Source organism: Pseudorca crassidens, chromosome 3, assembly GCF_039906515.1.
Source record: "Pseudorca crassidens isolate mPseCra1 chromosome 3, mPseCra1.hap1, whole genome shotgun sequence".
NCBI classification, from domain to species: Eukaryota; Metazoa; Chordata; class Mammalia; order Artiodactyla; family Delphinidae; genus Pseudorca; species Pseudorca crassidens.
Window position 1 is genome coordinate 89861780 of NC_090298.1, and position 12746 is coordinate 89874525.

Sequence of the window (12746 nt, forward strand, 5' to 3'; positions counted from 1 at the left end):
AAACATTAATCAATTATTTTTAATGATCTACTGTCTGACAATTTTACTAGGTAACCTTCAATTTTGTTGAAAGCCAACAATTGGAAAACCATGTGTTTTGCAAAAATATTTGTTCCCTGGTTGTTGAAGTTCAATCAGACACCAATACTTCAAATTGTTTTTGTTCAGCCCCACTTGAGTTAGGGTGGGTGAGAGGCATGCTGCTGCCTTTTTTTTCTTTCTTTTTTCTTTTTTTTGGTTAAGCTGGGAGAAGGAATAGTGAAAGTGTGATTTAAAAAAAAGGAAGAACCACATACTTCCATGACGGGTCTGTTTCAGTGGAATCTGAGCTTCCTATCTAAAAGCACCTTGGAAAAGAGTATGTTTGCAAGAACAGGAAGTAGGCAACTCCAGAGTGACTGTCAGTGTGGAGGCAGGCAGACCACTGAGATTACTCCAGCATCCTTCCTTCTCTGTACTAGAGCAGCCCAAGTCTGGACTGTGGGTCATGAGCTGTTTATTCACCTCCCAGGTTAGTTAGACCACGTCTGTTTTGGATTTAAAAGAATGTTACTGATGTAGGTGTTATGTTCCTCCAAAACAGGGCTTCTAAAAAACCTGTTGTTTTTTAAAATCAGTGTTTATTAGAAAAAAAATGACAGATTCCCAGTTTTGTTGTGTATGTTTCAGTTATTAGGCCTTTTTCACATATATCATACTTACTTGGTAGAATCTTTAACCAGAATTTGTAATCTGTGTGATCGAAATGCTATACCTTTCTTATTATGCATTTACTTTTGTGTTATTGTGAGAATTATTGAAATGAAGAGCATAAAGTATGTAGACTAGTGCCTAGCTCATACGTTGATCAGTCAGCAGTGGTAGTTATTTATCTAGTGCTTTATAAATGAAACACAGTGATGCATCATTATTTTCTTAAATTTGAGTCTTGGAATGAAATTTACTAAACTGTGTATTCCTGAAAGCAGATGTTAAAATTTTCACTTGTGGAGAAATAATCAACGTGAGCATTTACAGGCCTGGAAATCAGCAGGTACCTCAGAGAATAAATTAGATCTTGTAATGGATGATAAGTTGAGTCAGTCAACATGGATAAAAAGGTCATCCGGTTGTGGGAATTACTACCATTTCTATTCTTGGTACTTTCAGATGGGAGTACAGTTTGTTTTTTTTTTTTTTAATATAGTCATGATAATATTTGCTCTTTAGAAACATTATCTACATGTTGACCTACTAAATTTATCATTGTTGTGTATTGTCATTTAAGTGTATGTGTCAAACTAAGCAATGTGTGTTAATTAATAATCATGTGTCAACTCCCAGTTAAGTTGGATAAGTTTACAAAAACAATGTCACAAAGTAAATACACACTAGGAGAGTTACTCTTATATTTTTGATCATTTAAATACAAAACAAAATACTCCGAAAATTGAAGGGGAGATATTCAAAATTAGGAGCCCTGGTTTTTCATGACAGTTCTTATTGCCTTACTTCTGCTATGACATGAGGGCTCAGGCCCTCTCTCCATTCAGACACAGATTTGAGGAAAAGGAATGAGGACAGCAGGTTGATAGCAAGGTTCCATTTTTGCCCCAGAGCACACATTTTAAGGACAGTCACTGAAAGACCTTGCTTTAAATCCTGGGTGGGTTTTTTGAGGATTTATTTTATATTTGATTTCCTATCTATGTCACATTTCAGTTAGACTTTTGTTTGAAGGCTTAAACACCTCTCTTAGGGCTCTCACCTTCACTTTTCATTTTCCCAGGTGGGTGTGGGCCAGTTGCTGTTTTTCCATCTTGATCTGATAACTTGTCCTAAGCACACATTGAGTGCCACTAATAAGATATTGGATTCTTGCTGGAGTGAGAGAGGGGCTCTCTTGCTCTTTTCCCCAAGCTGCTGCCTCTTATTCCTATAACTACTTCAGTGTCGTGAGAGAGGCGTCCGATTTATATTCCTTGGAAAAGTATGCCTTGCATTTCAGAAATGTTAGAATAAGGTGGTCTAGGCAGGTGGAGAGGGCTGAATTAGGCTGGTCCAGATAGATTTTAGAATGATCTGACATGAAGAGAGTAGATTGTGCAGAGGAGATACGCCTAGGATTCTCCAGAGGCCCTCAGTTGCTGCTCAGAGCCATGACCCCAGCCTTTCCATCTGCATGACTTAGTCATTCGACCATCCTGGATATTTGCTCCACCTCTTCTTTCAGGCACAGGGCATGTGTTCGAGGCGCCCTCCAGTTTTTCTCTCCATACTCAAAGGAGTATGTTTCTTGGTTTCCTTAAGACCAGTGCTGAGCAACGGAGTCAAGAGAGTCTTGCCTTCCGACACTGATCCCTTGCCTCCTTAGTTTCATTTTTCCCTGCCATCTTAGAAAATATTCTTTTTAAAAAATGCTTAAAATTATTTTTATGTATAAAATGCAAATTATATACATGTATGTGTGTGTGTCTATTTACACACATACTCTTTTGACAAAAATTTCACACATTATGGACATAACATAAAGTCTCTCTGGAATCTGTGTCTGGCCCCTATCCACTGGTCAAGAGAGGTAATACAGATATTTGCACGCTCTCTTTCTCTCTCTCTCTCTCTCTCTCTCTCACACACACACACACCCCTACAGAAATGTATAGTATTATGTTTGTGTCTGTGTCAGCATAAAGTTTATTGTACTGTGCAAACGCTCTGTTTGCTTTTCCCGTCAGATCTTTCTCTGCCAGGACAGAGAGTTGCCTCCTTCTTTTCATTTGCTACACAGCATTCCATAGCATGGGTGTACCTGATTTTATTATTCATTTGCCTGTTGATGGACATCTAGCATGTTTCCCCATTTTTTTTTACTCTTGGCACCAGTGCACTCGCTGTAAACATGCTTGTGCTCGTGATTAGTGTTCATTTTAGGTAGATAAGAGAGGTAATTAGGGTATGTGTCTTTAATATTTAATATATATTACTTTATTGGCTTCTAAAGTGACTGTGACGTTTTAAAAGAGATTTTTGGATTGTTTTAAAGAAGTTTTGGGTTCTGGCAAGCCTTGTCCCTTAATTTTATTTCACTCAATTCAGTAACTCTCGCAGCTTATCAGATCCCAGATCAGTGCCCTCTCTCCTTGTTTGAAAATAGTCTGGAGCTCTCCTCTCTACTTAAGCATTCCTACAAAGCTTTTCCCAATCCTTGGTCCCAAAGTAATTTCAACATTTTCCAGTAGTTGGTCTGCTATTGAGACATGATGGTTGAGAGGTTTAGTCCTGGTTCTGCCAGGCCTTGTGATCTGGGGCAGATAATTTCCTCCTAGGCTTAGGGTCAGGAATGATTATATGTAAAGCCTATAATGTATGGTACATAGTAAGCACTTGGTACTTGTTGACTGTTGTCATCCCCCTATGCAGCTGAACCCTTCACTCACTTCTTGTGTACCTATTACGTGCTGGGAGCATAAGATAAATAAGACATGGTCCCTATACCTGAGGAACTGACCTTCTAACATGCATGTGTTTGCTCAAAATGAAAGTACTTACTCATCTTTTATCTGTTTGAACCTTAACTATAGCCCATCTGCTTTCTCCCAACCAGTTAACTTCTGCATCATGAGGGACAGCCTCTCACATCTTTACTCATTCTGTTTAACAGTGATTCAGCACCGACCACCTGCCCCAAACATTGTTAAAAACTGAAATATGAGATAGTGTATAAGACAGTCTGTGTTTGTGAGCAGCTCATAGGCTCTAGGGAGGAAAAATTAAAGAGCTCCAGGGTTCTGAAACACTCGTTTGGCTTCTCTGTTATAGCTTTTCACCTGTGAACTGGCTAAATTTTACTTTGCATTGCCTGTGTGTTAATAAGGATAAACAATCTCCATCCTCTCTTCTCCAAGGGCACAGAGTGTGAGGTGCTAGCAAAAGGGCACTTAGTTCTCTGTTGAAACCTGGGAATGGCCTCACACCTGCTCCCCCTCCCCCATGGACTACTCTTGTTAAGTAGGAGCTATTTTCTTTCCCAGGATTGAAGGAAAACTAGAAGGACTTAGAAAGCCCTGGCCATCTATGCTCAGGTAGAACCATTTTAGTAAAAGTATCTTTTGCTGCCACATCCTGCAAAGATCCAGCATATCACTGGGACCACTGGGTTTGTACCCCTGCTTCCTGGGGAGTTCTGCCCTCAGTCCCATGAGCTTCTTTGGGACTGACACATCTTAGGAATTCTTGACACAGAATAGGAAAAGTCAGCAGTCTTCTTTCTCCCTCACACATGTTCTTCCTTTAAAAATAATTATTTTTCTTTGAGAACTCAGGGATACCTCCTTGCTTTTTTTTTTTACCATTACAGGTTTCATTTGGTTTGTTCACAATAAGTATATTAAGTCTGAACTTATTTTAAGTCTACCCTGGCACAGAATTTAAATCAATGTCTTGCTGAATTGTGAATGGACGTGAAGGCTCCTTTTAAAGGAGCTTTAAGCGTTTGTTGCCCCAACAGGATCTGAGCATAATACTGAGCTTGAGAAAGATGATTTTCTCAATGGAAATAATTTATCATTGCTAGAGATAATGTGAAATTACTAATTTTTTCTCGAAACATGTTTTTTGTAAATGTTTTCCAGAGATACATACCTTGAAATTAATGATGGTCTCCTTTGTGAAGACTTTATTTCATTTCATGTATTTTGTTGACCCCTGAGATAATAGTCCATCTAGAGAGGAGAAAACATAAAGCAGTACTAAAAACGCTATGAATGCTTTCAGTAAAGTAGAGTCAGTTGCCATCTGCTGTTTTCCCTAATGCTGCATTAATACTAGCATCTCTAGTGCTACATGTTGGATTTTGGGCATCTTTGGTTCATTTGTGGATGCTTGTCTTTTAAAATTTTATATACAATTCATTTGGTTTTAGAAAAATATTCTGGACAATGTAAGTATACTGGAAGGAAAGTTTGCATTTAAAGTAATGCATTTCCCAGTTCAAAGAACACACTATTGTTCTATCACCAGCATATGCACTTGCTTTTTTTTTCCCCCCCAAACTTCCCAATAGTGGTGAAGAAGTTTGGATCAACTATGTTGGCAGGTTCTGGTAATTCTCAGAAGGAAATGTATGTATGCATTTAATTAGCAGAGGTTAGTGGTTCAGACTGTGGCTATAAAGCAGGAAAAAAAATGGCACTTCCTTCCCGCACCCATGGAGATCATGCTTATCATAGTAAGAAACTGAAGTTGGCTCTGGTTGAGGTTGTTGAGTTGGAAAGACAACATCTACCAGAAGAGAATTTCTGTGAGCATGCTGAAAATTATATTGATGGAAACTGCAGCCCATTTAGTATTGTTACCATATTATTATTTATGGTGTACAATTTCCAGTTGTACTTTTCACATAAACCTATAATGCCTGGGCCAGCTGCATTTACATTTTTTCCACAAATCCCACAGATCCAAACTTCCTTTCTATTTGCTGTCTAAACTCTGGGGATTCTTCTTGGCTCCTGGAAAAAGCCTTCCTCACCCTCTTTCTCCCCTCCCTGCTTTTCTGTACACAGCCCTCTTTCTCTAAAGAGTACGCTGGTTATCAGCAGAGTGACAGATTGCGTGTGAGAAGGGGGAGAGGTGGGTCATGAATAACAACGGTGGTTAAGTGTCCAGGGTTCTTGGAACCTCAAAAAACTTCAGCTGTATGAAATAGGATATGGCCAATCTTTCTTCTTTGACCACTTTCGTAATCACTCTCTTCCTTAGAAGATCCTACAGTATCTTCTATATCCACTCAAATCTGTATTAAGAGTGTTGGGTTTCTTCATAACTCCTCTCTCCAGCTCTGAAATAGACCCAAGGGTTCACTGAGGACCTGAAGATATAGTTAGGGTAGCATGACAGATAGAAATTAGTAAATACTTCAGCCTTATCCAAAAAAACCAAAAATGTTCGATACATCTGGGACTTTTTCAAGCTCTCCTCTGCTTTATATAGCAAAGGGCAAAATGAATCACTCCATAACAAGGGATCCTAAGAGACACCAAACTCAATTTAAATTGATTTAAGTTCTGGGGAGCTCTCCAGATTATACTTCACAAATACTAATATGGTAATACCAGTTTTAGCCATAAATCATTGCATTGGACCTCCTGTCTCTTTTCCTGGCTATAGATCATGGGCAGTAATACACTGTCTCTTGAACCACCAGGGTGTAAATTTCACCACTCATAATTTCCAGTGTGTGAGGAGAGCCTGGTGAGGAAGTAGGCTTGAATGGTTCTGTTGGGGAGTGGCAGTGCACATGAGTGGTGGATTGGCCTGTAGTGTGGCTGACCTTTTGTCATTTAATGTCCTCTTTCCCCTCTGGATCTCATTGTAGAATCATTTGCATGTTATATTTCACCTACATTTATCTCATTCTAGCCTCTTCATCCTTCTGTTGAGTTATATATGCCCCTGAATAAATGTTTTCTATTGTCTGATTTAAAAAAAGGTAAATTGTGACACCATTTGGCATATGAGAGATAGTAAAGATAGGAAGTAGGAAACAGGAAAATACCTGTAACGTTAGAAAGAGTTCTGTATAGTATATTTAAGAAAAGCGCCTCAATTATTTTTTATTAATGTATATATTCTTTTAACTTTAGGAATAGAAGGACAGTCTGTGGAAATTTCCAATATTGTGGACATCCGAAAAGAACATAACCGTGAGATTGCAATGAGAATTTCTTCTAGCATCAACAACCAAAATAGATTTTATACTGACCTAAATGGATACCAGGTAATTTCCCTTTAAAATGTTTAAGTAATGGTTATAATATGTAACTTTTATATGTGATGATGGGCCAGTTAATTTTGGAATCTTTGAAAAAATATGCTTAAGCTTGCAAATTATTTCTAAAATAAAACTGAATTTTAACAGACACTTTTAGGTTCTGTATTCAACCATATTTTCAAGGTTAGAACAAATATATTTGCAAGACTATTTTGTGAAATGTCTATTTGTAAGGATTTATTTTTTCAAAGGAAGATTTAGTGACCATTACGCATGTTAAATACCTTGATGCTAAAATGTATATGAATTTATCTAATAGAAAGGGAATATTAATTAGGGACTGATGGAGTATATCTTTTTTTTTCCTCATAAGGAATTGGTCTATGTATATTTAGTTTATTCCACATATGTTTTTAAATGTATGATTTAATACTGGGCTCTTTTAAATTTCAGGAAAACTCTTCTCTCTGATGTATATGTGTGTGTACATATATACACACACATGTGTACATAGACATAGATATACAAATAAAAACATCAGTTTAGAAATGTGAGTAGGTGTGTATTTAGTCAAAATTTTCATGAAATAGTTTAAAATAGTAATGGGAAAATTGATTCATAAAAATTTTTAAGATTGTCATTTCTCTAATTTACTAGAGCTCTTCTGATTGTTACCTAAATCTCTGTATTCAGTGTATGTGTGTAACACCATATCTTTGAAATAATACTATTAGAAACATGAGCATGTTTGTTTTTGTTTGTTTGTTTGTTTGTTTGTTTTGCGGTACCCGGGCCTCTCACTGCTGTGGCCTCTCCTGTTGTGGAGCACAGGCTCCGGACGCGCAGACTCAGCGGCCATGGCTCACGGGCCGAGCCGCTCTGTGGCATGTGGGATCTTCCCGGACTGGGGGCACGAACCCATGTCCCCTGCATCCGCAGGCAGACTCTCAACCACTGCGCCACCAGGGAAGCCCCATGAGCATGTTTTTGAGGCATTAGCATTTTAGAAATTTCTGGCTACGAATAGAAATAATTTCACAAATGCTGTTACTTTGATTTTCAACTGGGAAGAGTGGAAGGGATTGTGATAATTTTCTCTTCTACAATTTCCTGCAAAAGTTAAATTTAAACCTTTTCAGAGCATAAAAATTGCAGCATACATTTTGAATTAACATGTTAATTCTTCTACAGCTGTTTGGTTTTCAAATGAAGCCCTGGCTTTATGGTGATTCATTTTCCTTGTGTACAAAAGAAAGGCTTTTCTTAAAGTCTTACAGAAGCAGTAATATGTATGTGTGGGTGTATACATGAATGAAAAAACTTAGTAAAAATGAATAAAAATGTGAATTTTCTTTACAAGGTTCGACCATTTTAATAAATAGGAAAATATTATTTTTAAGTCTATAGCCTAAGTGTTTCCTCTTTTTTAGAATAGGCCATTTCTTAAGCTTTGAAAAGAGTAGTTACTTGGGCCAAACTGGAAGTCTAGACCCGCAGGTAGGGAGTGAGGGTAACAGCTACACAATTGTGACAGTTTTAAATGTCTTTTTTTTAAGTATACAACTAAGTGGAGTAGGAAGATCAGGATTGGAGGTTTCTTTCTAATTAGCTTCCCTTCCTTCCTTTTTTTTTTTTTTTTTTTAACATTTTACAGTTGTTTTTTCCACCAGTTTGTTAATGTCCTAGGGCTGTGATATAAACCGCCACAAACTGGGTGGCTTAAAACAACAAAAATTTATTCTCTCACAGTTTTGGACATTAGGAGTCCAGAATCAAGATGTAGGCAGGGCCCCACTCCTTCCGTCGGCTCTAGGGAAGTATAACCTTGCATTTTCTAGCTTCTGGTGGTTGCAGACAATCCTTGGTACACCTTGCCTTGTAGACATATCACTCCAATCTCTGCCTGTGCTGTCACATGGTCTCCTTGTGCCTCTGAATGTCTCTCTCTGTGTCCAAATTCCCCATTTCTTGTAAGGACACCATTCTTCTTTTTTTTTTTTTAATCTTATTTTTTTATTTATTTTTGGCTGTGTTGGGTCTTCATTGCTGTGCATGGGCTTTATCTAGTTGCGTTGAGCGGGGGCTACTGTTCGTTGCGGTGCGCGGGCTTCTCATTGCGGTGGCTTCTCTTGTTGCGGAGCACAGGCTCTAGGCGTGTGGGCGCACGGGCTTCAGTAGTTGTGGTGCACGGACTTAGTTGCTCTGTGGCATGTGGGATCTTCCCTGACCAGGGACTGAACCCGTGTCTCCTGCATTGGCAGGCTGATTCTTAACCACTGCGCCGCCAGGGAAGTTCCAAACATCTAGTTTTTTTGTTTGTTTTTTTTTACATCTTTATTGGAGTATAATTGCTTTACAATGGTGTGTTAGTTTCTGCTTTATAACAAAGTGGATCAGTTATACATATACATATGTTCCCATATCTCTTCCCTCTTGCTTCTCCCTCCCTCCCACCCTCCCTATCCCACCCCTCCAGGTGGTCACAAAGCACCGACACCATTCTTTAGATTATCGCTCACCCTAATCCAGTATAACTTGATTTTATCTGCAGAGACCATATTTCAAAGTAAAATCACATTCACAGGTTCTGGGCGAACATGAATTTGGGGGGACACTATTCAGAACCAGTAAGTTGAATGACCTACTGCAGGGTTGTTGTGAAGATTAAAGATCTTATCTGTGAAATTCTCAATACTGTGCCTGGCATTAATGGTTACTCAGTACATGTTAACTATTATGTTTATGTTGAACTTCTCCTTTTCTGAGTTTCATGTCGAACTTTCATGAGTTTAAAAGAAGAGATGGCATTTTTATGTGGTATAAGATTTCTGATAACAAAGTCTCTGTTTGATGTCTCCTCCTGAGGTTTGAGTGAGTCTCCTTGACCCAGATCAGCTTAGTGCATTGTCAGTCTCTCAAAATATAAAATTAGAGTTGTATTTCATGCATTCAGATATTAGACCAAGAAAAATTGGAATTTGGAACTGTCTACATTGAAACTAAACAAGAAGAGTAAGCCTTGAATAGTTTTTAAATATAAATATGCATTTGATTATTATAACTTAGTATGTTAGAGTATTTGGTGAGGAGATGTGTGGTATTTATTAAAACTAATTCAAGAATCATAAGAGATATTTCTTGAAAGGGGATAGAGAGCTATTATGCTTAACCTTCATTACAAAAGCAGTATGTTAGATGTAAATGAGAAGTGAATCCTTAATACCTTTATAATTTGTTTTATGCAAATATTGGAGAGCTAGAAAACTTGTTAAGGATTTTTACTCTGAATTTAAATAGTAATGCCTGTTTTAAAAATCTGGACAAGTTCTACCTTTCTCACTTAAAAATTGTTTTCTAAGATGCTCATGACTTTTCTTCATATTGTTTTGAAGAATGTTTTCATTTCTAAGTTAGCTGTTCTATTGGACAAGAAAGGTGCTGTACCTTTTTTTGTTTGGAAGGAAAACCATCTGTAGTCGATAGTAATTTTTTTAAGTACATGTGTAAATATCACTTGATTTTTTTTTCCTTAACGAGAACTGTTTGGTCTTACAGATTCAACCTAGAATGACACTGAGCAAATTGCCTCTCCAGGCGAACGTTTATCCGATGACTACAATGGCATATGTCCAGGATGCTGAGTATCGCTTGACCCTGCTCTCTGCTCAATCTTTAGGTGTTTCGAGTTTGAAAAGTGGTGTGTTGTTTAGATTCTTTTTTGCTCTTACAAGTTTCACTTCCCAGTGTATAATCTTTCTGCTGGTAATATGTATTAATTATCATCCCCAGTCACAGGCTTTCTTCTTTTGAGAACCAGACTGTTAGTTAATTTTGAGCTTTATGAGACCAATGTCAAATAATAAATTTCCTTAATCTTCAGCTGAAAACAGAGGGACCTAAAAGTCCATGAAACTGATTATTTTTAAAGATAATTTACTTTTAAAGATAATTTACTGATGGCTCATTGTTTGCAGAAGTCTGTCATTATTGTGACTGATTGGGAATGGAAATTCAGACTCAAATTAAACTAAGTTTAGATAGAGTTCAGATAACTTAACCAGGTTTGCAAAGGTGGAAAGTTACAGTTCAAACTTAGGTCCTTCTCTGAATCCCATCCTTCTAGGACACTACCAGCTGAAAAGAAGAAAGGGAGTAGAGATGATACAGATATGGGGATAAAGAGGTGACAGACATGACTACAGATTCCAAAAGAGAGAATGAAATGGAGTGAAAGAAAATAGATAGTAGACGCTGATTGATATTTTTTAGAACTTTCTATTGGGAGACTTTCTCTCTCATAATACATGTTTTTAATTATCATATACGTGTCAATTGCTCTTCTTTCCTTACATACTATGAGTTGCTAAGACAAGCATGTTTATGGAGCCAGGCAGATAATAAACGTGTACAGATGCCTGGCATATTCATTTTATATTGGGTATATGCATACAAACCCACTATTTATATTATGTATATACATGCATTCTGTACTTCCACACACAGAAAACCTTACTACTTATCATTTTTCTTTGTGGCCTTCATTAGACAAAATCATGAGATCATGTCATGAAGACATGAATACAGTTATAAAAATAATAATGGCCTCATGTTGGGGCTCCAGTGGGGAGTGCTGGAATTTGAGTGAATTGCGGAGCACATCCCCCCTGTACACTGGGGTGGCCACTGCTTTGTGTCAGCTACTTGTCGCCATGGGGAAAGGGGCCCAGTGTTGCCAAATTTTTCAGTTTTTGAAGAAAAGCCCAGAAGTTTGGAATTTTATGAGAAGTTGCCCATTCTGTAACTTGTGACATAATGTTTTAAAAATCAGAACATAAAGCCTCTTTGTGTCAGAGATGACTCCTGAGCTACCCATTTTTAAACTCTGCCTTAAATTCTCAAAACTGGGCTCTACTTAAATAGGGGACTAGACCTTAGGATTCAAGCAATCATGAACCAAACAGTATTATCTCACTTCCCTGATCAAGAGAGCTATGGACATAAAAACAATTTGAGTACAGGCCAGGAAGTTACTCAGTGTCACATAGTATATGAGCTAACATTTGGAGGCAGAGAGAAGAGTTAGAAATGACCAAGAGATTGATATACTAATTTGTGTGTGAAGAGATCAAATTCTACATAGGCATGGGAACAGTTAGCCCCAGTGCCTGAAGAGCATGTTCTGGACAATTGTCTTATGAAATATGGGGAAAACAACAATGAAAATTCTAACCAGCACTGTTAATTTTATGTACTGGATACCTAAACTGAGAAGATAGAAACTAAACAGACTTGGTTTGACTATGTAAGCATAATAGTTATTAAAATCCTTTATGTAGTTCCCTTTTATGCCAAATGATTGCTCAATACAGTAGCAAATATGAATGAATGGATGGATGAATATATATATATTTAAATACATATAACTTTAGTGGGTTTGGGGGGAGTATAATCTTAAGCATATAAATATGTTTCTGGGTGATTTCTTTTCAGTTTTTTTTTTAGTCTGTAATTTTATAACCTAACCATTAGCTTACAATTTAAACTAAAGGAGTTGTAGAATTATTGCATAGCAAATAAAGGAACCAAATATGACAACTTTTGGGGCCATAGGAGAAAAGACAAACTAACACAGTATCAGAGAGGGAAGGGGGTACATGGTGGGTGTCTCCAAATTCTAGGGCTTCAGAGAATCACAGCATATCAAGTAACCTAAAATTTTACTTCAAATCCTTTTTAGATTCTGTCCTTCTGTGTTTGCGTGATGTACATTTTTTAATGAACCTCATAAACATTTTTAAATTCCAAATGAAGCCACTAAACTTTTGGAGGATTTAATTTACTGGTTCTATTCATTTTTTGTAAGGTTCACTTTAATTTTGATCTCTTCTGTCCCATTTTTAAATTTCTTATTAGATTTTACTAGAAGCTGATAAAGAAAAGGAGAAATACAATCTTGCTTTATGAGTTTATACTAGCTGCTTTGCGCTATTATTGAGAG

The 12746-nt window shown here is 37.3% G+C and overlaps 1 protein-coding gene across 1 annotated transcript in view; it reads left to right on the plus strand.

Annotated features, from left to right (window-relative positions):
- The window catches only part of MAN2A1 (mannosidase alpha class 2A member 1), a 161494-nt gene that overhangs the window by 127321 nt on the left and 21427 nt on the right, over positions 1-12746 (plus strand). Inside the window, exons 17-18 of the mRNA XM_067731400.1 lie at positions 6621-6754; positions 10304-10445. Of these exons, the coding sequence (XP_067587501.1) occupies positions 6621-6754; positions 10304-10445 (276 nt within the window). The remainder of the gene's footprint in view (positions 1-6620; positions 6755-10303; positions 10446-12746) is intronic.